At 32.6% G+C, this 26,980-nt stretch overlaps 1 protein-coding gene across 2 annotated transcripts; it reads left to right on the plus strand.

Annotated features, from left to right (window-relative positions):
- Positions 1–16,906: 16,906 nt before the first annotated feature.
- Positions 16,907–20,988, plus strand: LOC125217026 (B-box zinc finger protein 22-like). Of its 2 annotated transcripts, XM_048118847.2 has the most exons (4): positions 16,907–17,221; positions 18,455–18,562; positions 19,717–20,142; positions 20,395–20,988. In XM_048118847.2, exons 1-4 carry the CDS (start codon positions 17,039–17,041, stop codon positions 20,662–20,664), a joined length of 987 nt encoding a protein of 328 aa, XP_047974804.2. In that variant the 5' UTR covers positions 16,907–17,038; the 3' UTR covers positions 20,665–20,988. The 2 variants fall into 2 exon arrangements, with proteins under 2 accessions (XP_047974804.2, XP_047974805.1); XM_048118848.2 differs by lacking the exon at positions 18,455–18,562 and having other exon boundaries at positions 16,910–17,221.
- Positions 20,989–26,980: the final 5,992 nt, after the last annotated feature.

Consider the following 26,980-nt stretch of genomic DNA (forward strand, 5'->3'; position numbering starts at 1 on the left):
TCCACAAAAAATATACTCCCTCCGTCCCAATAAATATGAAACGTTTGCTTTTGGCACAAGATTTTATGTAGTGTGGTTTTGTGAGTTAAAGAGGAGAGAATAAAAAGTAAGAGAAAGGAAAAAGTAGAGAAAAACCATGTTTGGTTGGCGGGAAAGTAAAATTGCCAAGGAAAATGATTCCTGGGAAAATAAATCCCGGAAATATGATTCCTCGTAACATTACTTTACTGAGTTTGGAAAATATCAAGATTTTAAATTTGTACCTAATTATAACACCAAACTAAAAATATACTTATTAATTTTTTATTTATAAAAAAGAATAATAACATAAATTTTTTAATAAATTATTAATTATAAATAATAATAACTATATTATTATATTTATCATGGATAGTTTAAATATGGATTATCCATCATAATATATAATAATATAATTGTAATTATAGTTACATGAAGTATTATAATAATAAATATAATAATTATTACATTATAATTATAACATTTACAGATATTATAATTGAATAAATTTTATAAATTAAAATTGCACTATGACTTTATTGATTAATTATTAATTTATAAAATATAATAATAATTATTCATTATACAATTTATATTATATAATTATATTTTAATTATTAATAAATTATTAATTAATATTATGAATTATTATAAAATATAGTTATAATTATGATAATTTTAATTATAGTTATTTATTAGAGTGAAATTAAGTATAATTTATAATTTTAAATTATTTTAAAAATATAGTAATTAATAATAATAATAATAATAATAATAATAATAATAATAAAACTATACTATATTGCTTAAATATGTAAGACAATAAGAATCCTAAAACTGGGAAAAAGAATACTTAAGAAAATTAGGATTCAGAATCTTGGAAAGTTGTACTAACTTTCCTTATTCTCGGATTCTGATTATTTTCCCAGTTTGATTAAAAACCGAAACAAACGCATGAATTTAAAATTTAAGGAATCAGATTACTTTCCCAGACAGAATCCTGGCAACCAAACATGACCAAAGTTATTTCTATTTTAGGAAACATTACATTTTCAATGGGACAACACAAAAAGGAAAACGTTTCATTTTTAATGGGACGGGGGGAGTACAAGTTTAACCATTTTGGGCCGTCCACCAAAATTAGACTAATTATAAAATTTTCACCAATACTCTCTCTTTTCCATAGTAATATGGAGGCGTTTCTTTTCAGCACGGAGATTAAGAGCATCCGCAGCGGGGGCGTGTCCGTCCGTGCCAGCGGCACGCCCCACCTCCGTCCGCCGATGCAGCTTGTCCGTCTGTGCCAGCGGCACGACACTGCTCTTAAATAAAAGCACATCCGTGCCGCTGAGCAGGCTTACGTAGCGGGCTATGCCGTTGGCAAATTTGATCTTTTCTTTTTCAAAAAAAAAATCAAAATTAATTAATAAAATCGTTTTTAAATAAGAAAAACATTTTCCCACTTCCCAATAAATTAGATCTGTTTTCTACACACTTTTAATTTTTGTTTTCAATTTTTTTCCCCAAAATTCACATTTTCATCTATAAATAACCCCACTTCAACAAAAAAAAATTCTCACCACACTACACAATTCTCATCTATTCTATCATCTAAATTCTCTCATCTATTCTCTCATCTATTTTAACCTATTCTTCCACGGGGTCTCCGAAGAACATTGAGGATAAAGGACTAGTCTTCCACGAGGGTATTTTTTAGTCTTTAATTATATAGTTTTTAATTTGTAGGATTTTAATTATGTATTTTTTTTTATTTTCTAGTATTTTAATTATGTATTTTTATTTTTTAGAATTTTAATTATGTATTTTTATTTTTTAGAATTTTAATTATGTATTTTTATTTTCTAGGATTTTAATTATGTAATTTTTATTTTTTAGGATTTAATTATGTATTTTTATATTGTAGAAATGATTTTAGTAATTGAAGTATTTAAATTGAATAATAGAATGGTGGGACCCTTAAGCTTATCCTTGCGGAAGAGCATGGATATGGGTGTTGTGCTCTTGCTTAAAAACAAGGAGTAAAAGTGGGTCCGGGTCCACCTCCGTGCTCTTATTTAAGAGCACGGATGGGGATGCTCTAAGAAAAATTGTGTTAGGTGAGTTAAGTAAAGGGAGAGTAAAGTGGAAAATGAAAAAGGTAGAGAGATGATGAGAGAATAAAGTAAGAAAGAGTAAAATAAGTGTGGAAAATTGTGTTGACTTTTACTAAAAAGAGAAATGACTCTATTACTATGGAACATTCCAAAATGGCAAAATCACTCTATTACTATGGAACGGAGGGAGTACTAATCATACACATTATTCTAAATATGGACTCCACAATCCACTAAAATTACTTTCACCACATTTTCACTCGCTCTCTTACTTTGTCAATTATGCATTAAAACTCGTGTAATCTACAACTTTGTCTATATTTTGTGGACGGAAGGAGTATATAAAAATGCATCTCACATTTCACTGCCCACATTCTTTTATATTTCTTAAGACCCGTCCGGATTCTTATGAGACTCCTAATGGCGAACAGGGGGGGGGGCACTATATCAATAAAAATCAAACATATATGTATATCTATACAGGTTTGTGTTAAAATGACAACTCCTCTTAAAATGACACCGTGACACCACTTATACAGCAATATTATAAACGCTACACAACAACATTCAATACGGTAGACAACAATCTATAGATTGCTGTCTAGCGTGTTGGTTATTGCTGTTCAAGAAAAATTGTTGTATAAAGACCAGCAAATTGCTGCCCGTCTTTTTTGGGGGTCTTTTTTTGCCACGTGGCAGCTTATTATTCGTCCATGTGTACAAATGATTGACTAGGAATGGTGGTATGGTGTTATTTTAAGGGGTGGTGGCACCCTAACATGCCTCTATCTATACAATATATAAAAGGGGAGTTTTGGAAAAATTTACAAGATTGCCATTTAATTTTAAAAATTATATTAAATTAAATATATACTATAATTTAAAGGCTATTAAACAATTGATTAATGGAGTGAGTGGGTTGGTTTTACGTGGGATTATGGAGTGGGAGGTTACAATATTTTTACTATGTCATTTAATAACACTGAGAAATTGCAACAATATTGGCGTCGCTCAAATCGTCGCGGCGGCATCTTGGTCAAACAACCATGGCGCGCCGGCTCCTACCCCGGCGGCTACGGCTGTTGACGCACCCGTGGCCGCCGGTGCTGCGAATGGAGTCCTTCCTGTTAAGGATCCATGCTGTGACGGCGAAAACGTCCAGATTGGCGATTCTCCTAAGCATAAATACGCTTCATTTTTAAATTTGGATGGCAGCGTTGCGATTCATGCTGGAATGTCCGTACTAAATTTTTACGGATCTGAAACTCGGATTTGTGCGTTTGTGGTCAATGTATATTCTATCTAGCTCAACTGTTGGAAAAAGTGATTTTTAATTGTTTGCGGTCGGAAGTGAAAGTGCAAGATAACAATACAAGTGTCTTAGTTTCTTTTTGTTTTTTTTCCCATGCTAATTGATGGTTTTGTTCACTTAGTAAGTTTTGTAGTTTTAGATGAGGCGGGCGTCTTTAAAAATGACAAATAAGTTCTATAGAACAGTGACGAATTGAGAAGAATTGAAGAATTTAGTTTATAATAAAGAGATTGATTTTAATTTCAAAGTTAATGTAGCTTATAAAGAAGTTTTAAAAATGATGAGTAATTATCTATTGTGTTTAATTCTTTATTGTGATAGATTTTTATCTTCCTACTCCTTGATTTAATGTTTAAACATTATATTATGTGATTTGTTTCAAATTTATTATGCTTCAATATTGATTTGTATAGATTTTAGATACTCATATAACTAAAATTGTTACTCATATTGTTCATTGTTAATATTAATTCTAATTTTATTTAATTAATTTTAAATTAAAATTTAATATTTAAAAAATATATTAATCTATGCACAGGCGCGTGATACTAGTTAAATATAAAATTGAAGATTTTTTAATAGTTATTTATGCTATAAAAATATTAATGAAATGTCGAATTATGTGTCAAACATGAAGAAAGAATAACAATAGTTGTACTTAATTCCAACCCACCGGGTCAGCCATCGGATTTCGGGTCTGGCCCACTCACGTTGCAGACTAATCGAGTTGAAAATTTTGAAATCTAACCCTCTAAATTTTGTGAGCTATTCGACTCAGCCCACGAGTTGCGGAGTGCACTAACATTCCTACGTATAAGCAAGTACAAATTTCACTGTGTATTTCCATGTCAAAATTGAAATTCATACACATTCTAGCCTTTTTATTCAAAAATGCCAAAAAAAAGTTTTTTTCACTAGTTGACATTATAGGTTAACTTAGAAAGAATGAGTATTAGTAGTGATTCAATTATAAAAATCAAATAAAATTAGAATGAAAAGAACAAAAAATATATAGATCAAACCCAAGATATAGAATCCTAATGTCAAAAGTCGACCAAATATAGTAAAATTGTTAGTACAAATTTTTGCCATCAAGACTTGAATTACCGAGTATGATAAATGTGTATAAGTTTGCCAAAGAATAAATGGATACCATCACCATCAATATGACGTCACCCACAACAAACCAAAGCATCTTAGTAAGTTGCATAAAAACTGATGCCCGATGATTGGTCTTGCAACTCTGTCCCTCCGTAACTAACAGTGATATTTCTGCAAATGCTCAAGGATTGGTGTTTTCTTCTAAAGCGGAATACTCAATATTTAGTGAATTTGATTCCTAAATTATAAATTTTAGTTGAATTGATGCTTGGTACGATGGAATGGAATGAGGTTGGAATGGAATGTCAATTTCCTTGGATTTCCTTTGCATTTTCATCCATTCACCCATTCATTCCATCATACCAAACAAATGAATAGAATGGAAATAGGAATCACATTCCATTCCACCATTCCATTCCATCGTACCAAGAAACCCCTTAGAATATCTATCTAAAAATAACCTAAAATGTGCTACTATATTCTTATCATATTTTATTTTATTTTTTTTTATCAAACGTGCCTGTATAATATTCATAATATTCACAAATCACAATGAATACAAAATGGCTTTAATTTCTGAAGCTACCAAACAATTAGTACTACATATCATTAATTAATCATTTAATTTCAACTTCCCGGCCGAACTGCTTTAAAATAGCTTACTATAAAGCATAAACACGACCAACTACTAATCTTATGACCTATAATTAATTTATACTCCTATGTATTTATATCTCACTGGTTAGCTATTTTATTCACTATCTATTCAAGTACGTTATGTAGAAGATTATACAAACAACTCAGATTTTGAATATGATAAGTATCTCTTAATTTATACTAGGATAAATTTAAAATTACTTATGGTTAAATATTTTTATTTAGACTGAGACTAATAATTATATAGTAATGCGTACAAAGTATATAATATTCACAGTAGACGGAACATAACTTATAAAAGTTTTTACGGACACAATTATTTCAACAACCACTCATTATTTCGTGGGAATAATTTATTTTCGTTATCATGAAAGCAACTCTTATTCCGTACATTATTTTTATTTTGCTTGGTTCATTATACATATCTCCCTACAATATACTCCCTCCGTTCTCGATTAATTATCACTCTTTGACCGGACACGAATTTTAAAAAATGTAACAAAAAGTTGATTGAAAAAGTTAGTGGAACGTGAGACCAACTTTTTTATATTGATTTTATAATAAAATGTGAGTGGAGTGAGTTAGTGGAATGTGAGACTTACTTACTATTTATGGTAAAAATGAAGTGTGACAATTATTAAAGCACGGATCGAAATAGAAAAGAGTGATAATTAATCGGAGACGGAGGGAATATATTCGTTTTGGGCACGTTTTTTCAACTTTTTATTTCTGCTATTTCTCTATAAATAAGATAACTCGAAATTGTTGACCACGTCTACAAATTTATGATATGAATGAAACTCTCATTCAAATTTACTCAATAACTTAATATTTCCGCAGTTCTTTAAAAATAAACTAGTAAATAACTTAATATTTCCGCAGTTCTTTAAAAATAAACTACTATCATTTTATCATAAATCGTCTTTTAATTAGATCAATTTTAAGGATTTTTTTTTTGAGTTTCATTTTCAGCTAAAAATAATCCAATCATTTTTTCATTCTATTTCTATATTACTTTACAAATTACATATTAAAACCTGCGTTGTTTCAAAATTAGTCTATTTTTAGGGGGACGGATGGAGTATCTAATTGAAGTAATAAGAATTTATACATCAAAATTAATCGCATATTAATTTATAAAACTTTTCCTATCACTTTTTTATATCTCTCTCATAATTTGTGTTTATCTATAAATAAGATTATTTTATAGAGAATACTATGCGATGTTATAAGATTAAAACAAGTTTTATATATCAACCATATTATTATTGGGGTTTGCCATGGAAGATTTTGTAAATTAAACAAAATAAACGCATGATCTACTTGGGTGATTATTTAGACTTAATCTATTCGTTCAAATTAACATGGTGTATGCAAAGAACTTGAATTAAATCATGTTTAGGCGTGATTAAAACCCTAAACATAATTTCTAACTGAGAAAAATCGATATATTGATGATTCTCCAAAAAATTAAAATGGCTTACTATTTCTCCATGTGAGATCTTTAGAACCCAACCTGAGATCAGACTATCTCCCAAACTTGTATTTTAATCTTAAAGTGGATAAGCTTATAAAAATATATAGGTCACGAATAGATAAGAGATGGAATTCATATTCTAAATAGGTGTAAAAATTTCGATCGCTATAAAGTATATGGGGGGGTCGAACTTTGGGTATAGAGACTTATGTCTTTGTCTTTCATCTATTCAACGTTGATAAAGTTATGTTTGGGCCACACATATATTTTTAATTTAATTAATTAAATTGAGCTTCACTTTGTTCAAGCCAAAATAGAATATTATTATCAGCCACGACAATAAAATAATATTGATTGTTAATCCAAATCTAAAATTACGAGTATTATTGGCCCCCCCTTTAATTTTAGTTATTTCTTGCACTTAATATATAAATATTTATTAATTAGTTAAAGTCTGATATTGACTTAATTAACAATCCTAGCACCCTTAGATGTTGATTACCAATATCCAAAATATTAGGATTCATGAAATATAAAAAAATATGTACCTTCTGATAAATCAAAGTAATCTATAATCAATATTGTATACCCAAAATTAAATATATGAATTAAGAAATAAGAATCACCGAGAATTCATTTTTCAGTAAATAACAATAAAGACAAGACTTGTTTCACTGTTATATCCTTCGATGCTATATCACAGTGGTGTAATATATTTCCATATGGCTAGAAATATGCAGACTAACACCGTAACCTTTCACGGCTAGGTAGTCAAAGTCTATCTAGGTTCCGAAATATCATTTCTCTTTTGCGAAAAAAGATTGTGTTACCTTACCGTGGAACTACACTCATAGCCAGTCAACACAATAAAAAAAGTTTGACTTGTTTGTTTCTTATACATTTAAATGTTGCAAAACATCTTATAATAAAACACATTGTGACAAAATAATTCATTTTATTGATTGGAAAATAAGTGAAGAATATTTAAACCATACACAAGACTCGCAAAGATCCTTTAAAGTAGGCCTGTAAATTCGGGTACCCCGAAAATTCAGGTACTCGAACCTGAAATTTTAAAAATATCATACCCAATACTCGACCCGTATGTGAATTCGGGTACCCTAATACCCGATGCGGGTACCCAAACCAAACTAATCGGGTACCCATAAACCCAAAATTAGTATATATTTCAAATTTATTCTTTTATATAAATTGTATTGTGATGAGAATAGAAATTATTAAAAATAAGACAATACATTTATTGACTGTTATTAAAAGTCTAAACTTCAATTCTAATGCTTTAGCTTTCTCTAGATTATGATTCTATGGCACTACTTAATTTTAAAATAAACATTAATTTAAAATAAACTTCAATTTTTTGACACTACTTCCTCCCCCCTTTCTTAATTTTAAAATAAACTTCAATATACACATTCTTTCTCCATATATATACTAATAGACATTAGACAAATATATACTAATAGACATTAGACAAATAGACACTACTTAATTTTAAAATAAAGAAATTTTTTGGCATAAATCTACGTGTGATTAAATTAATTTACCCTACGGGCCATAGGCCCTATACTAAATAAAAATATTTGTCACAAATACATAATTAAGCGGGTTTAATCGGGTATTAGTCAGGTACGCTAATACGAGTTTCGGGTACCCTAAACCCGAAAAATCCTAACATTAACTACCCAAACCCATAATTTCAAATTTCGGGTACCCAAAACCCGTCCGGCATTGGGTCAGGATTGGGTATACCCGAAACCCGCAGACTAAATTTGCAGGCCTACTTTAAAGTATACAAAACTTTAAGTTCCTTGATTTTTAGCAATTCTTATGCCCCTTCTCGGTATAATGAATATAATGAAGCAATAACTGTAATATAGAGGGTTTTGATCTATGAAGACCAGATTTAAATACAGAAACGCAGAACAAAGTCATACGTAGGACATTTTTAGGTCATAGTTAGTTTATTTTTAGGTCATGCTAACAAAGCATGACCTAAAATGATTTTAACATGACATAAACTCAAATCTTATAATATGACCTAAAACTACGTAATTATGACCTTCCGTATTTTTGGTTAATTATTGACCATTATATCATCTAATCTTAGGACCATGATTTGGGCTGCATTTCTGGGTTTAAATGTATTCTTATTTTGATCATCTCTCTCTCTCTCTCTCTCTCTCTATATATATATATATATATATATATATATATATATATATATAGGGATGTATTCAGATTAATGTGTAAAAAATCTGTTAAAACACAAATCTAATCTTCATCCATTGATTTCTTCCATCCAATGGCCGATTTATATGCCATGTGTAATTAATTAAATCAATTAAAAAATAAAAAAGGTCATAATAGGAAGATTATATTTATACCGTTATTTCCATCCCATGATTCTCTCCCTCCAATTCAGACGTGATATTTCAACATTGATCTTCTTTATTGTTTTTCCTTTATTAAATATAATCCCCCAGAAACTCACCCATATGGAAGATTTATGAGTGAGAGAATCATTGCAGTCGTATTCTTTTGAAATTTATGCATATTGCGATCGAATTCCTTTGACATTATTCTGTTTCATTGTAACTGCATTGACATTATTATTCACGGGCGATCGGGAGATATTATTTCATTAGAATGCTTTGAATCCTCTAGTATGGAAGAAGACAATTTTGATTTATTATTATGATTTATGAATCGAGATGTTTCACATACCATTGTTTTATTCGTTGTCGTCGAGGGTGAAGGGAGAAATGAGTGGAAGGTGAGAGAAGGGAGGTGGATCGTCTCAAAAAATTGAATGATATTTTGCCGCTGAATTTTCGGAACATGCAGTTTTGGAACTGCTACAGTTTTTAATGTACAGAAAATAATGTACGTGTTTCAGGGAATAATGTTTAGGCTAAGTAGAACTAAATAATGTACGCCAAGTGGCCTTTAATGTACGTGCGTAATACTAAATGATGTACCTTTGTAAGTATTTAATGTTTGGCGAGACTTAGTTTAATGTACGAAAGAATTAGTTTGATGTCTTGTAGCACGTTGCAACCATACCCTTTGGGTTTAGCAATCCATTGGACTAGGTTGTAGTACCAACCGATAACGAAAACTTCACAAAGAGCAGAGAGATAACTCTTTTCCCTTTAGGTTTAGCAATCCATTTGGCTAGGGCATATTACCAACAATTTCCTATAATTTTTGTTTGTATCCTTTGGGTTTTTGGTTTCACACGGATCATGATGTACGATATGGCTTCGTAATGTACGAACGACTTAGTTTAATGTACAAAAGGCTTGGTTTAATGTCTTGTAGCACGTTGCATCCATACTTTTTGGGTTTAACAATCAATCGGGCTAGGTTGTAGTACCCACTCACAAAATGAAATCATCACCAAGTATAGGTTTGAATCATTCCCCTAGGGGTTTAGCAATTCATAGGGCTAGGGTATAGTACCACAACATGCATTGATTTTCATTTTTTATGTGTATTTAGGATTTCATACAGTAAATAATATAGAAAAATTGGCTTTAATGTACATACATCATACTAAATGATGTACCTATGTAAGGATTTAATATTTGGTGGGATTTAAATCCATACCCTTTGGGTTTAGCAATCCATAGGGCTAGGTTGTAGTACTCACTCACAAAATGAAACCATCACCAAGGGTAGGGAGTTTGAATCATTCCACTAGGGCTTAGTAATCCATGGGGCTAGGGTATAGTACCACCACATGCATAAAATTTCGGTTTCTAATGTGTGTTTTGGATTTTATGCAGGAAATAATGTACGTATATAGTCTCATAATGTATATGTCTAACAATGAATAATGTACGAATGTAGTAGTTTAATGTATATTTTTTCGTCAATTTGGTTTTAGCCATTTTGGTAATGTACATATTTATGGTGGTAATGTACAGTACATTAGTAGCAAATAATGTAACAATTAACCTGAATACTTTAACCTAATAATTGTAAGAATACAACGGAGACTACTACACAAAACAATAAATAATTGAATCTTACAAGAACGGCTCTAACTCCTTGCCTTTAGTGAACGTTGTGCTACTGGGTTGGTATTACACCCTAGCCCCATGGACTATTAAACCCTTGGGAAATGGATATAACTTCTGCCCCACATCAAACAACTTATAATCTACATTAAAATACAATTTTCGCACATCATAATCTACAACAAAATAATAATGTAGCACATCTTTAAATATCTTTAAAGCTTGTCGTTGCGTTAATGTAGTGGGCATATCATCGTCAAAGTCATTCTCGAATCGATTCTTGCACTCGTTGAACCTATTCTTGCCACCCTAACGCCCTCTTCATGAAGATTTCTTGACCTTTTTGTACCTATTCAGAAACAAAGTGGTAGAGTGGATGAATTGATGTAGAAATACAACCCCTATATGTTGCTTTGAAAGAGTAATGTGCTACATTAATGTCATAATGCACTAAATTCATGATAGAATGCATAATAATGTTGTAACCAAACTGATTTGGATGTGTGCACTGTAAATTATTTATATAATAATATAGCAACATATGACATACTAATGTCCACATATGATGTATCAAAACAACATTAAGATCAGTAGTAGCTATTCATGTACTAAAGTGTGTCCATAATGTTCCATACAAACAATATTCACTGCTACTACACTTAAAGTTATTGATTTGTATTGACAAAATGTATATTTATAACGTAACAATGTAGTATCCAATGATGTACAAATGTATGGTAATGATGTAGCAAACCAACATCATGTACAAAACTTAATACATAATGTGCCATAAATGTGTTCATAATGCAGCAACATAACATACCATAATGATTTCTACAACATTAATGTAACAAAACTACCCAAAAATGAAGCTTCACCCACAAACGGTAAACAAACAATGTACACTGCTTTTGTGTAGAAAACTTCAAAGTTTGTTTACCATAATGAACCTTTAGCGCATAATAATTTATTCCATTGATGAACTAAACTGTATTGATGATGTAACATGAATGCGATTTTGTTACATAATGCGTCAATTATAGGATATAATGTAACTTCTGACATACAACAATGTACAGAAACAGGTTAACAATGTTTATGCGAAAATTTGAAACAAAACAGCAGTTCCCAGAAACTATAAAGAACGAAAAACCCTAGATCAATCAAACCAACTTATAAATCAAATTTGATACCACACAATGTACCAAAACAATCAAACAGCAGTTCCACAAACTTGAATACACGAGAAATTGAAGCAAACTTGAATTTTGGGCCTTACCCAGAAACTAAAAAGAACGAAGAATCCTAGATCAATCAAACCAACTTATAAATAAAATTTGATACCACACAATGTACGAAAACATTCAAACAACAGTTCCGCAAACTTGAATCCACGGGAATTGAAGCAAACTTGAATTTTCGGGCTTACCTTTTACCCCACAGTCGAAATCAAAAGTAAATTGAACTGGACCCGCCGCCCAAAATTAATTTTGTGGGTATGAACCGGGATTCCGTCGTCGTGGTAGTCGCCATTTCACCCTGATGAATTCCAATCATGGAGATGAGGGAAGGTACAAGCAGTTTCGCTAGAGTTGGCGGCTAGGGTTCTGCGGGATTTCGAAATGCCAGGAACGGAAGAGAGAGAGAAGTAATGGGAGGAGAGAGTGGGATGGGAATGAAATGATGAGGAGTTGAATTCCCATAAATGACGGTCCTGCTAATTAGAAACCGAATTGTTAAACAATTTTGTGCCAAAATTGCCCTGCGATGTACGAAATTAGTGTCATAATGTACCGCCTAGGATTTAATCTAAAACCATTAGATTAGTGGATCCTAGGGTGTACATTAGTCCTATGTTTTATACTAAGGTGGGAAAAGGAGGGTAATACATCCCTAGGGATGTGATCAGGTCCATAAGTGAAATTCTATCAAAAATCAAAGCAAATATCAGCCATGGGATCCTGTAATGTAACCGTTAGATTAATGTCACGTGTCACCTAATAATGTAGATTGTGTAGTCTAATAATGTAGCTCGGCTAATAATGTAACACGCTGTAGTCTAATAATGTAGATTGTGCAGTCTAATAATGTAGCCTAGTTAATAATGTAACGCTTTTAGTGTAATAATGTATCTCGGGTATTATGATCACAACCATCTAATCTGAGGATCCAAGGGCTGAGATTTGCTTTGATTTTTTACAGAATTTGCCTTATGGACCATAGTGCGCCCATATATATATATAGAGAGAGTTGTGATCAATGTCGAACCAATTTTAAAGACCGAACTAGAGACCAAATCTGGGCCATTAGATCTAGTTTTTTTGATGAGATGTGCTGCTGCGAAAATTTTTTCTGCTTCATTACTAGCCCATTTTACTTCATTGTATAGGTTTATTACTTCATTCTGTACCTAATACCTTGAAACTACAACATGTTTTTACTTGCTTCCAGTAGGTTTTGAAATGATTCAACATATGTTTCATTCAAATTCATTGACGTGGGTTTTTGCTTGATTAACATTTAAAAATGCAATTTATTCAAGTGAGTTTATTACTTCATTCAGGAACGTTATTACTTCATTGGATAAGATTTTTACTTCATTCCAGTAGGACTTCAAATGCTTCTACACATACTTCATTCCAATAATTTATTACATTATTCCATGTGTTTATTAAACCAATATTAGCGTCATGGCGGTGGTGATAGATATTGTAGAGAGAAAGAACGGCACGCGACAGCGAAACCACATTTACGTACTGGAATGAAGTAAAAACCTACTAAAATGAAGTAAAAACCTACTAGAATGAAGTAATATATTCTGGACGAAGTTAAATCTTCGTAACATGTTAGTATGACTTATTTACCTTCGGATGAATTAAAATAGGCTCGTGATGAAGGCGAAAATAATTTATAAATTTCTGTATCTTATCCATAAAAAACTAGATCTAAAAGCCCTAATTTGGTAGGGTTCGGTGGTTCGGTCTTTAAGAGTGGATTTGTGGATAATGAGACTCTATATCTATATATATATATATATAGATATAGAGGTGTGATCAATGTCGAACCAATTTTAAAGACCGAACTAGAGACCAAATCTGAGCCATTAGATCTAGTTTTTTTGATGAGATGTGTTGCTATGAAATTTTTTTCGGCTTCATTACAAGCCCATTTTACTTCATTATATAGGTTTATTACTTCGTAATACCTTGAAACTACAACATGTTTTTACTTGCTTCCAATAGGTTTTGAAATGATTCAACATATGCTTCATTCAAATTCATTGACGTGGGTTTTTGCTTGATTAACATTTAAAAATGCAATTTATTCAAGTGAGTTTATTACTTCATTCAGAAACGTTATTACTTCATTGGATAAGATTTTTACTTCATTCCCGTAGGACTTCAAATGCTTCTACACATACTTCATTCCAATAATTTATTACATTATTCCATGTGTTTATTAAACCATATTAGCGCCATGGCGTTGGTGATAGATATTGTAGAGAGAAAGAACGGCACGCGACGATGAAACCACATTTACGTACTGGAATGAAGTAAAAACCTACTGGAATGAAGTAAAAACCTACTAGAATGAAGTAATATATTCTAGAACGAAGTTAAATCTTCGTAACATGTTAGTATGACTTATTTACCTTCAGATGAATTAAAATAGGCTCGTGATGAAGGCGAAAATAATTTATAAATTTCTGTATCTTATCCATAAAAAACTAGATCTAAAAGCCTTAATTTGGTAGGGTTCGGTGGTTCGGTCTTTAAGAGTGGATTTGTGGATAATGGGACTCTATATTTGTAATATCCCTAATCTAATTGGATGAAGTTTTATGTGTTATTATATTATATTGTGTTTTATACTATAAAAATAGTAAATTAGTATTAAAATAACGATTCAACTAATTAGATGAACATTTACAGTATATGTTTATGTTTACATATATGTATACAAGTATGCTTGTGTACGTGCAGTAATGTGTGTGTGTATGCATGGAATGAGAGGAAGTAATATGTGCATGGAAAAATATATATAATGATATTTATAAATGAGCTCTACTATTATTTAAATAATAGTAAGTATAATTTGAAGAATAAATATGGTGCATGCACGTGGTCACCATATAATAGTGCCACTAATCTAACGAGACAAATGTCAAGTAAATAAACTATGTGACATGCATGTTGCCATTTATTTAAGTTATTTACGATTCATAATTTAATATTAACCGCTTTTCAATTCCTATATATGTGGAGTTAGTAAACAGTAAGAAAGAAGGAGAATAAAAGGAGGAAAAGAAAATATAAAGTTTAGTTTCAACGGAAAAAAAAAGAAGAATAGAAAACGAGAAAAGAAGAAAAAAAAAAGAAGAATCATGAATCGTATAGTAAAGCAGAACCAAGAATTTAGTTAGATTAATTTCGTACTCAGGTGGGTATATATCGCTCTTTTAATTTTACATAGATTATGCGGTTGATTGTTATGTATTGAGTTGGAGAGAGTATTTTGGAGTATGTGATGTTACTCTGATATAGTTACATGTGATTTAATATTGATAGTGGATATGATGGGGTATGTTACTGGTGCAATGAATACGTTTTTTTTTTTTTATATGATATTGGAAGTACATGAATTATATGATTAAAGAGCATCTGTGACGGTCTTGCCCTGGATCTGAAAATACAGAGGGATCTATGAGTCCAATATAGAGGGACCTTCGGGTCACAGAGGGACCTATGAGTCCAATACAGAGGGACCTTCGGGTCATAGAGGGACCTATGAGTCCAATATAGAGGGACCTTCGGGTCACAGAGGGACCTATGAGTCCAATACAGAGGGACCTTCGGGTCATAGAGGGACCTATGAGTCCAATACAGAGGGACCTTCGGGTCATAGAGGGACCTATGAGTCCAATCACAGAGGGACCTTCGGGTCATAGAGGAATCCCGGGCAGATACCAGGCTTGATGTGTCACAGAATAATAAATTGATCAGAGAGACCTATGCATATAGAAATGAAATTATTTATGATATATGCTTTGTATTGTGTATGATTACATACGTTATATAGGGGAGTGTTAGGGTGCCACCACCCCTTAAAATAACACCATTCCACCATTCATAGCCAATCATTTGTACACGTGGATGAATAATAAGCTGCCACGTGGCCAAATATTTTTTTTTCAAGGATAAAAAAGACGGGCAGCAATATTTAATACCTTATACAACAATTTTTCTTGAACAACAATATCTAACACGTTAGACAGCAATCCATAGATTGTTGTCTATCGTATTGAATATTGTTGTGTAGCGTTTATAATATTGCTGTATAAGTGGTGTCACGGTGTTATTTTAAGAGGAGTTGTCATTTTAACACAAACCTATATATATATATTTATTTATTTCAGATTTGAATATTTACAAAATCATATACCATGAATAATTATATCTACTAATAACTATTAATCAGAAATGTAACTAAATTCTAAAATAGTTATTTTTTCATATAATATTCATTTTTTGTATATTTTGAGGTTACCAAATAAAAAAATAAAATTATTTAAGGAATAACAATTCCATTCTTTTTATATTTCTTACAGTTATTTAAGGAATAACAGTTCCATTCTATTTAAGAAATTTAAAAACAAACTCCCACGTGTGAGTCAGAATGAACTCCGAACTTCCACTTGTGGGTTAGCCAATGACTCGGCCCCATTGTCTATAAAAGATATCAAATCTTTTTAGGAAAAAATAATTTTGCATTAATATATAAAAATATACTTTTTCCTCTCTACTTAATAAATAAAATAAAATTCTAAACTCACGTGTCACATTTAACTGAGGCGGAGGGAGAGAGGATGCAAGTTTCTTGTTAATATAAATTAAATACTCCCTTCATCCAAGAAAAATTGTATCATTTGAAAATGAAACGGATTTTAATAATAAATTAAAAATAATAGAAAATGGGAAAGAGAAAGTGGAAAAGAAAAAAGATGAGTAAAATATGAAATAAAATTTCGATATTTAAAATTGGACTATTTTTATTGGATGCCAAAATAGAATTATTTTTGGTAGATGAAGAGAATATAATATAGTTGGGCCTAAAGCAATGCCCAAATAATTTATGTAAGGTCCAGTGTTAAATCCAAATTATTACGGTTAAAACACAATAGAATCAGTGCAGTGCAAGTTGTGCATTCATTGCTCGAAGTATCTTCTTCCACACAGCTCTTATAGGACCTATATTTACTCCTCTGAATTTCGCTACTGAATTTCCATCGTCCATAGCTTAATCTCCTCCAAACATTATGAAGATTCAGTGCAACGTCTGCGAGGCGGCGGAGGCCAACGTCCTCTGCTGCGCCGACGAGGCCGCGCTCTGCTGGCCCTGTGATCAGAAGGTTCACGCCGCCAATAAGCTCGCCGGTAAACACCAGAGGGTCCCGCTCTCCACCGCCTCTACACAGATGCCAAAGTGCGATATTTGCCAGGTTGGATCCTTTACCCCTCTCTCTCTCTCCGACTAATTTTCAATTGAGTTGCTCAAATGTTATTGGAGCTAGGTTAAACTATTTATAAAATGTTTAGAGTTCACTATTCATATATTAATGTACAAAATTAACATGTGCAAATGCAATATTTGATAATTGTATTGTAAATTAATTTGTTATGTGTATCTCTTATAGGATTGGATAGCTATTGTTGATTTTATGCTTTGTGTGTTTGACTTGTATAGATAAAATATTTGTCCAATGATTACACTTATTTGTGTGAAGTTGAGAGCTTGTTTTGTTGTTGATAACTATTGGTGAGGGGTGTGTGGTTTAGATTATCATATTGCTTATCCAACTCATATTTGTATCTACCCTTTCACTGACGTCGTTGATCTCGCAAGAGATGGAGAAAGTTCTTATTTTGGGAATTGGATGGAGTTTTAGACTTAGGAATTGCACATTAGATTGAGATCTATCATCCTTGTTTGATTGTCTTGATTAACTTCCCGTAAAGAAGTGCTATGAGTTTTAATATATTGGCGTCTATCGTTAACCTGCTGCTCAGTCTCAAACATGTACCGAATCTCGGTCTGAGGTCTATAGACGAAGTATTTCATTGTTGTTTGAGGGCATGACATATATATCTCTACGGTCTTTACCCAGCAAGCAGGGTACTGAGGGCTGTTAATGTTGGATGCTGAAGCATATATCATGTATCTGCGACCAACTGTTATTTCTATCGAGATATTGACGAAACTTGTTATCCATTTGTAATGGGGGTCATAAATCTTAGTCATTCTACTGCTAAAATGTCAATAACTCTCCTTATCATACCATCACATATCATATTCACAATCCGAAACAAGTACCTCTCTGCTAAACGTATGTTAAAGGCGCAATGTGCCAAGTTCCAAATGGTTTCCGATCTCTCATTTAGGACCTCCCCATATTAGCTAGTTTAAATCTCTCTTCACATCCTTGTTAATTGTTTTCTCAGTGGCTCCCTTATTCTTGAAACATGAAAGGAAAGGCAAGGATAAAATAGAAAGATCATATTTGTATCAACACGTCATTTTTAACTAACATTGGTCTACCTGACTTCATAGGAGAGCGTGGAAATATAGCCAAGTTTATAAAAGCATAATTATTTATTTTTTTATTACAAAATTTTAATTTTTCTTAATTGTCCAACTCATCCTAATTTTAGTGAAATCGAAATTGAGTTGGCAGATAGAAAATTCTACGAGGACAAAAATGAAGAAAATTAGTGAATTCCCCAGTCTGCCAATTATGTTGATGAACTCCACTCCATCTCCCTTTCATTCTTGTGCCTACAATGTGAGCTTCCTTTGGCTTGTAATTTCATTTTCATTATAATATACTCTATTGTTTTGCCATAGGCAATAAAATCATGGACAAGTCTGGTGGATACACCAGTTTATTCAATTGTTCTATTACCCCTTTGTTTTTCCTTTTATCTGTTTCCCTTTTGTGACACCACTGCTTTTGCAGACAATTTGCTTTTCTCTGAATTGGTGAAATATCTATTAAGTTAGGTGTTGGTATTGTTGTGCTATTCCCTTTGTCCTATTACTCATGTCATTCCAGAATTCTACTGTTTATTTTCTAGTATGGGTCTTCTCCATGCCTCTAAATGTGCTTCCGTTTGTGCCATTTTTTTTGCATGCACGGCAGGTCGAGTCAATTGATAGAGTTATAACAGGAAAGTGTTAACGAAAATATAATGTAATTTTTTTGAGAAGATAAGTAAATATATTCCAACAAGATGATGGCACTTGATGCCTAAACACACCTAATAGTCTGGTCAGTCTAAGGATTGATATCATGCTAGATTGCTAATGTTACACCCCTGCATCCGTTTTTCCCCTCTCTAATAAGGGTATTCTTGAAATTATGCTGATCAAAAACGAATTATTATGCCAATAGTCTTCCAAATTACTCTCCCATACTGTTGGCTAATTTAATTCCCTATTTGATATTGTTCCTCTTATCTTCTGTCCTAAGTTGGTAGCTATGTTTTAAAACATATTAATAGATTTATGTGCTCTTGCTCCCATACTATTGGCTATTTAAATTTGCATTCCAATTTATCGTTCCTCGCACTCTGCTGGTACTGCATTTGAGAGATAGAGAAACAGATTTATGTGCTTTTCTCTTTATTGTGAAATAATGGTATGGAAGTACTTTGGATGCAACTCAGTTCCTGTTGTCTTTTAGATGTGAAATAGCAATTTAGCACGTGACTTGCATTTTTCAGGAGGTCTGTTTGTAATCTTCATCAAATGTAGTTGTCCTTGCTACTGAAATTTACCCTTGATTGTTATCATACTATGGTGGTAGTATGACTTTACGAGTATCTTCTGTCTTAAAAAAAGCTAATCTTATTCAACCCCTAATCCCCCCCGGCCCGCACAAAGTGTTTTTGTCCCTGTAAGGGTCATATTCTTATGACTAAATGCTTTACTATGCAGGAAACTGTTGGCTATTTCTTTTGCTTAGAGGACAGAGCCCTACTTTGCAGAAAATGTGATGTTGCTATACACTCAGCAAATTCCTTAGTATCAGGGCATCAAAGGTTTTTACTCACAGGAGTTAAGGTGGGCCTTGAGGCTACTGAAGCTCATGCCGAACCATCTCTAGGAAAGGCAAATAATGCTGAGAAAATTTCAGAACCAGAACCTCATTCTCTTCCGAAGAAGGCCTCCCCAGCATCATCACCTGCTCAATATGGTAAAAGCATGCCTGTTCAAGCTAGCGGATGTGGTGATTTTCCATTATCAAAGCTGTCCTTCTCTGGAGGTTCTGCTGGAAGTATTTCTCAGTGGCAGTTTGATGAATTTCTTGGATATGGTGATTTCACTCAGAGCTACAATTTCATGGATAAGGAGTCATCTAAGGTATATATAACATATAGAGTCTCATATCTTCAGATTAGGTGCATGTTAACCATCTTCTGGTTAATCTTTGGCTTTTTTTAGATGCTCACAGGCTACTTGGAACTTGCAATTGGCTAGTAGTTGATGATATTTCTTTGATAACATTTGTATTCAATTTACAAGCTTCAAATTTACAAAGATTCTGCATCATGTTCAACTAATTTTTCGGATAACCTACACAATCATAACCCTTTTCTGAACGTATTTTACCAGGCAGACAGTGGGAAGCTTGGAAGTTCAGATGGCTCCCAAATTCTACTAACTGCTGATGGTGAGTTAGAGGGTGATGATTGCCTGGGTCAGGTGCCAGAAACATATTGGGCAGTGCCACAGATCACTTCTCCGCCCACTTCATCCGGGCTTTACTGGCCTAAAAGTTTCCAGAATCCACCGGAATCTGCTGCGTTTGTGCCTGACATAAGTTCCCCACCCCTGCATAATCTCCATCATGCTACCAACTCAAAGCGGAGGAGACACTCTTGATGTTATCCTATGCTGTTCACAGTCAGTCTTGAATGACACAGCTATCCCAGCTTGTCAGGATTAGGATAGATGGCGTTACACGTTTTATATTTGTTGTGTGATTTGTATTTTACGTGGTTCAGTGGTCGGATGATTAGATACATATGTTGTGAGTAAATTTGTGGCGTCACAACCCTAGAATGTTGTCGATGGCTCAAGGCAGAGATGATAGAATTTGTATCTTGGATTTATGATCAGCTGAATCAAAATGTGTATAATAAAGTAGAATGGTAATCTTGTACTATTGTTTATGCGAATTTAGAAAAGTGATGGGTTTTGTGCAAATTGAATGCTGGTCAGTTTCCTCTCCTGGCATTGCATCCTAAAATTGAAATCAAAATCCCATCTCCCGGACTGCATTCCTCATCTTCGAATTAAGTCTAGCAATCAAACGACTAAAATGTTCAGGAGAACTCCTGAAATGGAATGATTTTATTTTCTTCTCAATATGTTGAACCTGTTCAGTGTTGCAATCAGTTAACCCACATTTAAGCATAGTTTTTTTTTTTTTTTTCTTGGCCCACATTTAAGCATAATTAACACAAAGTAAGCAATTTTTTTCTAGAAAAAGGCAACATTTCTAACACCTTAAGCAAAACTTTTCAACACACATATATCATCCAACAATAAGCATATTTACCACGAAATTAAGCAAACAAAAAAGAATTAAGCAACAAATCAGTCGCAATAAGCAAATACATCACACCAAATCGACATTACCAAGAACATTTAAATAAACAAAAATGCAATCAAACAAATTAAACAATTGAATCAGCGAACATAAATTCACTATACAAGAACTGGAACAAGCAGAAAATTACCAATTCGTGAAGATTCTTCGACGTCAGGCTCTGTGGTGTTCGAAATTTCTCGTCTTTTAGACATTTATCGAAATGGTGGTCGGTTGATGGAAGCGGTTCACGCTCTGTTGATGAAATTGCTGGACAAGTCGTCGGAACTGTGGTTAGCGGCGGGATTGGGCTAGGGTTAGGGGTGAGCAAAAAAAACGAAAACCCTATCCGAACCAAACCAAAACGAAATTTTAAAATTTGGTTCGGTTTTTTTTGGTTTTTCAGTTCGGTTCGGTTCGGGCGGAAAAAAAAAATTAAAAACCGAATTATATTTTAAATATAGTATTATATATATATTTATTCTATTAATTTAATATATTATATTATAGGGGAATGATCAATTGCTAACTCATCATTTAATTGCTAACTACAACTAATTTAAGGCCATAGGATTTTAGAAAACGTGTGGTCTATAATTTGCCACGTGTAATTTTCATTTTTATTAATTAAATCGAAAAAGATAAAAAAACTCCAAATTAGGGTTTTGGATGAAAAATGTCAATATAGTGTTTCGAAAATATCAACACAATGCTTTAAGAATGTTAACCCATTGCTTACATTGACATTCTACATGTATTATTTGACATATTTTATATAGTATATTGACATTTCTGTTGTACGAAAAAATTAAAAAATTTTAAATTTTTTTTCAAATTTTGACGTCGGAACATATGCATGTAGTATATCGTTGGAATCCTTACAAAATTATCTTTAACATGTTATATGAATTTAAAGTTTTGGAATTTCTTTTAAAAGTTAGTTATAACTAGTTTTGTAGTTAATTGACATTAATACCCCTATTGATAATTTTTGGAATTAATCATATGGCTTTATTGACCTTTTTTTTTATCGTATTGACATTTCAGGGTTGATGATCTAGGCCTTTAATTTGAATATCTAATGACTATTATTTAGTTGTAGTTAGCAATTAAGTATTGAGTTAGCAATATAACACTCTCCATATATCATATATATAATATATATTCTTTGAATATATTTTATATAATATGCATTATATATATTCTATTAATTTTATATATTATATAGTATATATTATATTATATTAGTATATTTAAAATAAAATATTATATATATATATATATATATAGGGGTGCACTATGGTGCCACCATAAATAAAATAACACTATACCACCAATATACACCCTTAGATCCGAAAATCCAACGCTCAAGATTGAATTTCGCGAACAGAATTGAGATTGCTGTCTAGTGTATACGAAATTGCAGTCGGGGGCAGTTTAGTCATTTCATATAGAATCAAATTGGGGATATCCCCCAAAAATAACATCACTCTCCAAATCCATCTCTCTCTCTCCCTGACTCTCCGATAGAGATTACTCTGAATCCCGCCGCCTTCGAATCCCGCCGCCTCTGCCTCTAAATCTGTCTCTCTCTCTCCCCCCCCCCCTCCCCCCCCCTCTCTCTCTACCGCTGATTCACTACGAGAAACCCTAAATTCACAAGTTCACGCCGCCTCCGCCTCTACACCGTGAGTCAGCGATTAACCCTCACTTCGACGATGATTAAGACTCACTTCGACGGCGAACTGAAGCAACGTTTCCGATGGAAAACTCGATTTCGGACGGCAGTATGGTTTTTTTTCTGGATATCGATTTTCAGAGATGCATTGGTGATATGAAAGTTTTTTATAGTCGCGAGTTCAGTTTTAATGGGTGTTTTTGGTGATTTTCTCAATTGTGTAGCTCTTTGCTCCATCTATTGGTGATTTTTGCAATTGTATGATGATTTGCTCCATGCAGTGGTGATATAAAGGTTTTTTGACACGTTGTGATCGACTATTGTGATTTTTTTCTATTGGATTAAGTGTTGTTGTACCTGAAGTGAATTGAAAATAAATAGTTTACACCCTGTGCAATCTACAGCTCAAAATTCCTTGGATTTCTTCTTTAAATAGCTTGTCTGCAAGTTCTCTAGCTCAAGTTGTGTCTGCATTTGAAATCTGAATTGCTGATTTGCTTCTAGTATATGGAATTTGGGTCAATTTTATGCTTCTGTGGTTGCTAGTTTCTGATTGGTTGTATGATTCATTATGTTACTGTATGATTCATTTTGTGGTGATGACTTGGTTGTATTAATGTAAAAAAGTGGTGTTAATTATAATAGTGGGGTTAATTATGTTACTGTATGATTTGGGTCAATTGCTGATTTGGTTGTATTAATGTATAAAAGCGGTGTTAATTATGTTATTGCATGATTCATTTTGTGGATGATTTTGTTGTATCTACTTCATTTTGTATGTTGCTTTATTGTATATGGTTCATTTTTTGGATGTTGCTTGATTGGTGGACGATATTTGATTGATATTATTGGTTTAATGCAGTGCAAGACAAATTAAATGGCACGAAAAAGAACAAGATCAGAGGCAGAAGAGGAAGAGTCTAGAAGGGATATACGTGAAGCTGAAACCAGAACTTATCATCAGAATATGAATGAGGAGGAAGTGGAAGGTGAAACAAGCAATAGAATGAATATCGATGAAGAACTAAGAGGACCAGGAGGTGAAGGTATTGTGATACATCTTGCAGTATTGCTTGTTATATATTGCAGTGCATCATTTAGAATAATGCAGTCTTGTTTGTTATATATTGCAGTGGGTCATTTAGAATAATGCATCATCATCTTGCAGTTTTGCAAGTTATATTGTTGTATTGCTTGTTATATATTGCAGTGCAACATTTAGAATAATGCATTCTTGGTTGTTATATATTGCAATGGGCCATTTAGAATAATGCATCATCATCTTGTTGTATTGCTTGTTATATATTGTCTTGTTATATTGCTTGTTATATATTGCAGTGCAACATTTAGAATAATGTTGTCTTGTTTGTTATATATTGCAGTGGGCCATTAAGGATAATGCATCATCTTGCAGTTTTGCATGTTATATTACTGTATTGCTTGTTATATATTACAGTGCATCATTTAGAATAATGCAGTATTGAAACAATCTTCTTTTTTTGTAGTTCTGGTAAAGCTAAACAAGGGGGTAAATGTCCTGCTGTTCAGATTAAAGGTCCTGCAACAAGAATAGGCCCTTGGCTGTGTGTTGAGAATTTCCTTACATCAGTTCGAGGAGGTAAAAAAGAGATGACCGATAGATGTTGAGAAGATGGTTGCGGAGTACAAGAAACCATGAACAATAAATTAACTCTTGGCTTTTCTGAACATGAATGAAATCTTGGATGTGTGAATGAACTTAGTACTGAAACATGTAATTTTGCAGTTTTAATTTGATTTGACTTTTTTTGCGTAGTTGTTTTGATGTCAGTTACTTATAAAATGTTTCATGCTTGATATTAAATATAGGTAAAGAATACGTCTCAACATTATACATCATATTGTTATTAAGTGCATTGCAACTCATATAGTCGTGTTCTGCAATCTCAACACATACTAAGTTGTTCTCATCAATAATATGTAAATTGCAGTATTGTCTTGGTAACAGTGCAACATTCATTAAACAACACAGCAATATGATAATGTAAAAATTTGTAATTAAAAAGGATTGAAGTTACACTTATTACTGAAATGGAAGGCAACCTGAAAACAAATAGTATAAAATTAATAATTAATCCTTCTGGAAATAATAGATTGAAGCAAATAGTGTAGTCGACAATCGTTACATTAAGACTGCAATATGGTGATACTAATACTGCAATATACAACGTATGACTGTAATATGACAATACTAATACTGCAATATACAATGTATAATATAAGACAATAATATAGCGATACTAATACTACAATATACAACATATAAGACTGCAATATGGCGAAACTAATACTGCAATATACAACATATAAGACTGCAATATGGTGATACTAATACTGCAATATACAATGTATAAGACTGCAATATGGGTATGAAAAAAATGAACTAATAATTTTATTTTCCCTTTTGTCGGTCGTAGTTCCTAGAGTCACGGTAACCTAATTCTCCACAATTTTTACAACGACGCAATGGTTTGTTGTTCAACTTAATAGCCTTCTCCTTCGCGGACACCAAACGGCTTTTAGAATCACTTTGCTGAACCTTTAGTTATTGGATGCACTGCAATCTCGACACAAATAAAATTATTCTCGTCAACAAACACTAATTACTAAAATGGAATGCAACCTGAGAACAATAATATAAAAATTAATAATTAATCTGCAATTGTTTCTTTAAACTACAACATGAACAAAAATTATTAACAGAACATGTAAACTGCAATATCACCATGGTAACACTGCAATATTCAATAACACTGGAAAAAATTTGTGACCAAAACTGAAACCAACAGCAAAACAACAAAATTTATGAAATCAGCAGCAAAAAGGAAAGAACCAAGAAGAGATTCACAGAAACCAAAGGAGAATACACGAAGTAAACTACTACAAATCGGAGAGTTCAATTACTTAGTAAATTCACGGAGACATCAAAACTCATGGAGTTCAATTACAGATCACGACTTGCAGAACGAAATTCACAAAATTCAACGATTTCAATTAACAATATGCTCCAAAATTATGCACAAAATTACAGATAAAATTGAGAATAGAGTCGTCGGCCATATCAGATGAACGGATTCAGTAAATAAAAAATTGAGTGGAATTGGAACGGATTGAGCAGATTCGTATGGAATGGATTGGGCAAATTTTTATGGAGTGAAATTGGAGCAGATTCATGTGGAGAGAAATTGGAGCAGATTCATATGGAATGGATTGAGTTAAATTGGAGATGAAATGCGCAATTAAATCGCGTAAAATTTCCCAGAATTGGATGAAAATTGGAGTTTGATTTGGTGATTCTGGAATGAAAAATTGTGTGATTGTTGCTGCCGTGTAAATGATCTGGGAAGGAGAGTTCCAAATTTACCCCTAGGCAATTTTTCATGATTAAAATTAAATAAAATCTGCTGCCACATGGCAGCTTTACAATCGCCCGATTTCCAGATCCAAGGGCCGAGAATGGTGGTATGATGTCATTATAATAAGTGTTGTCATCTTAACACATCCCTATATATATATATATATATATATATATATATATATATATATTAATGTATACTCCATTTTTTTCGATTTTTCGGTTTTAGTGAAAATTTCGATTTTTACGGTTTTGTCGGTTTTTAAAGTTCGGTTTTCGATTTTTCGATTTTTCGGTTCGGTTTGGATTTCGAATTGAGAACGTATTTTTGGAGGTTTTTGGAAGTGAACTCGGCAGAATTGAGAAGTTGAATGAATTAGAAAGAGAGTGGAAAGGTTTGAAAGGAGTTGAATAAGCAGACGGATCGTGTAATTGAATGACCCCTGAAATCTCTCGCCTCAAATTCGGAGAGTGGATTAAATCGACGAACTGATTAATTTACCCTTTAATGCAACTAAAATACTCAAAAATGCAA

This window comes from Salvia hispanica, chromosome 3, assembly GCF_029641045.1.
Source record: "Salvia hispanica isolate PSC_SH4W2 chromosome 3, Shi_PSC_v1, whole genome shotgun sequence".
Taxonomy (NCBI): Eukaryota; Viridiplantae; Streptophyta; class Magnoliopsida; order Lamiales; family Lamiaceae; genus Salvia; species Salvia hispanica.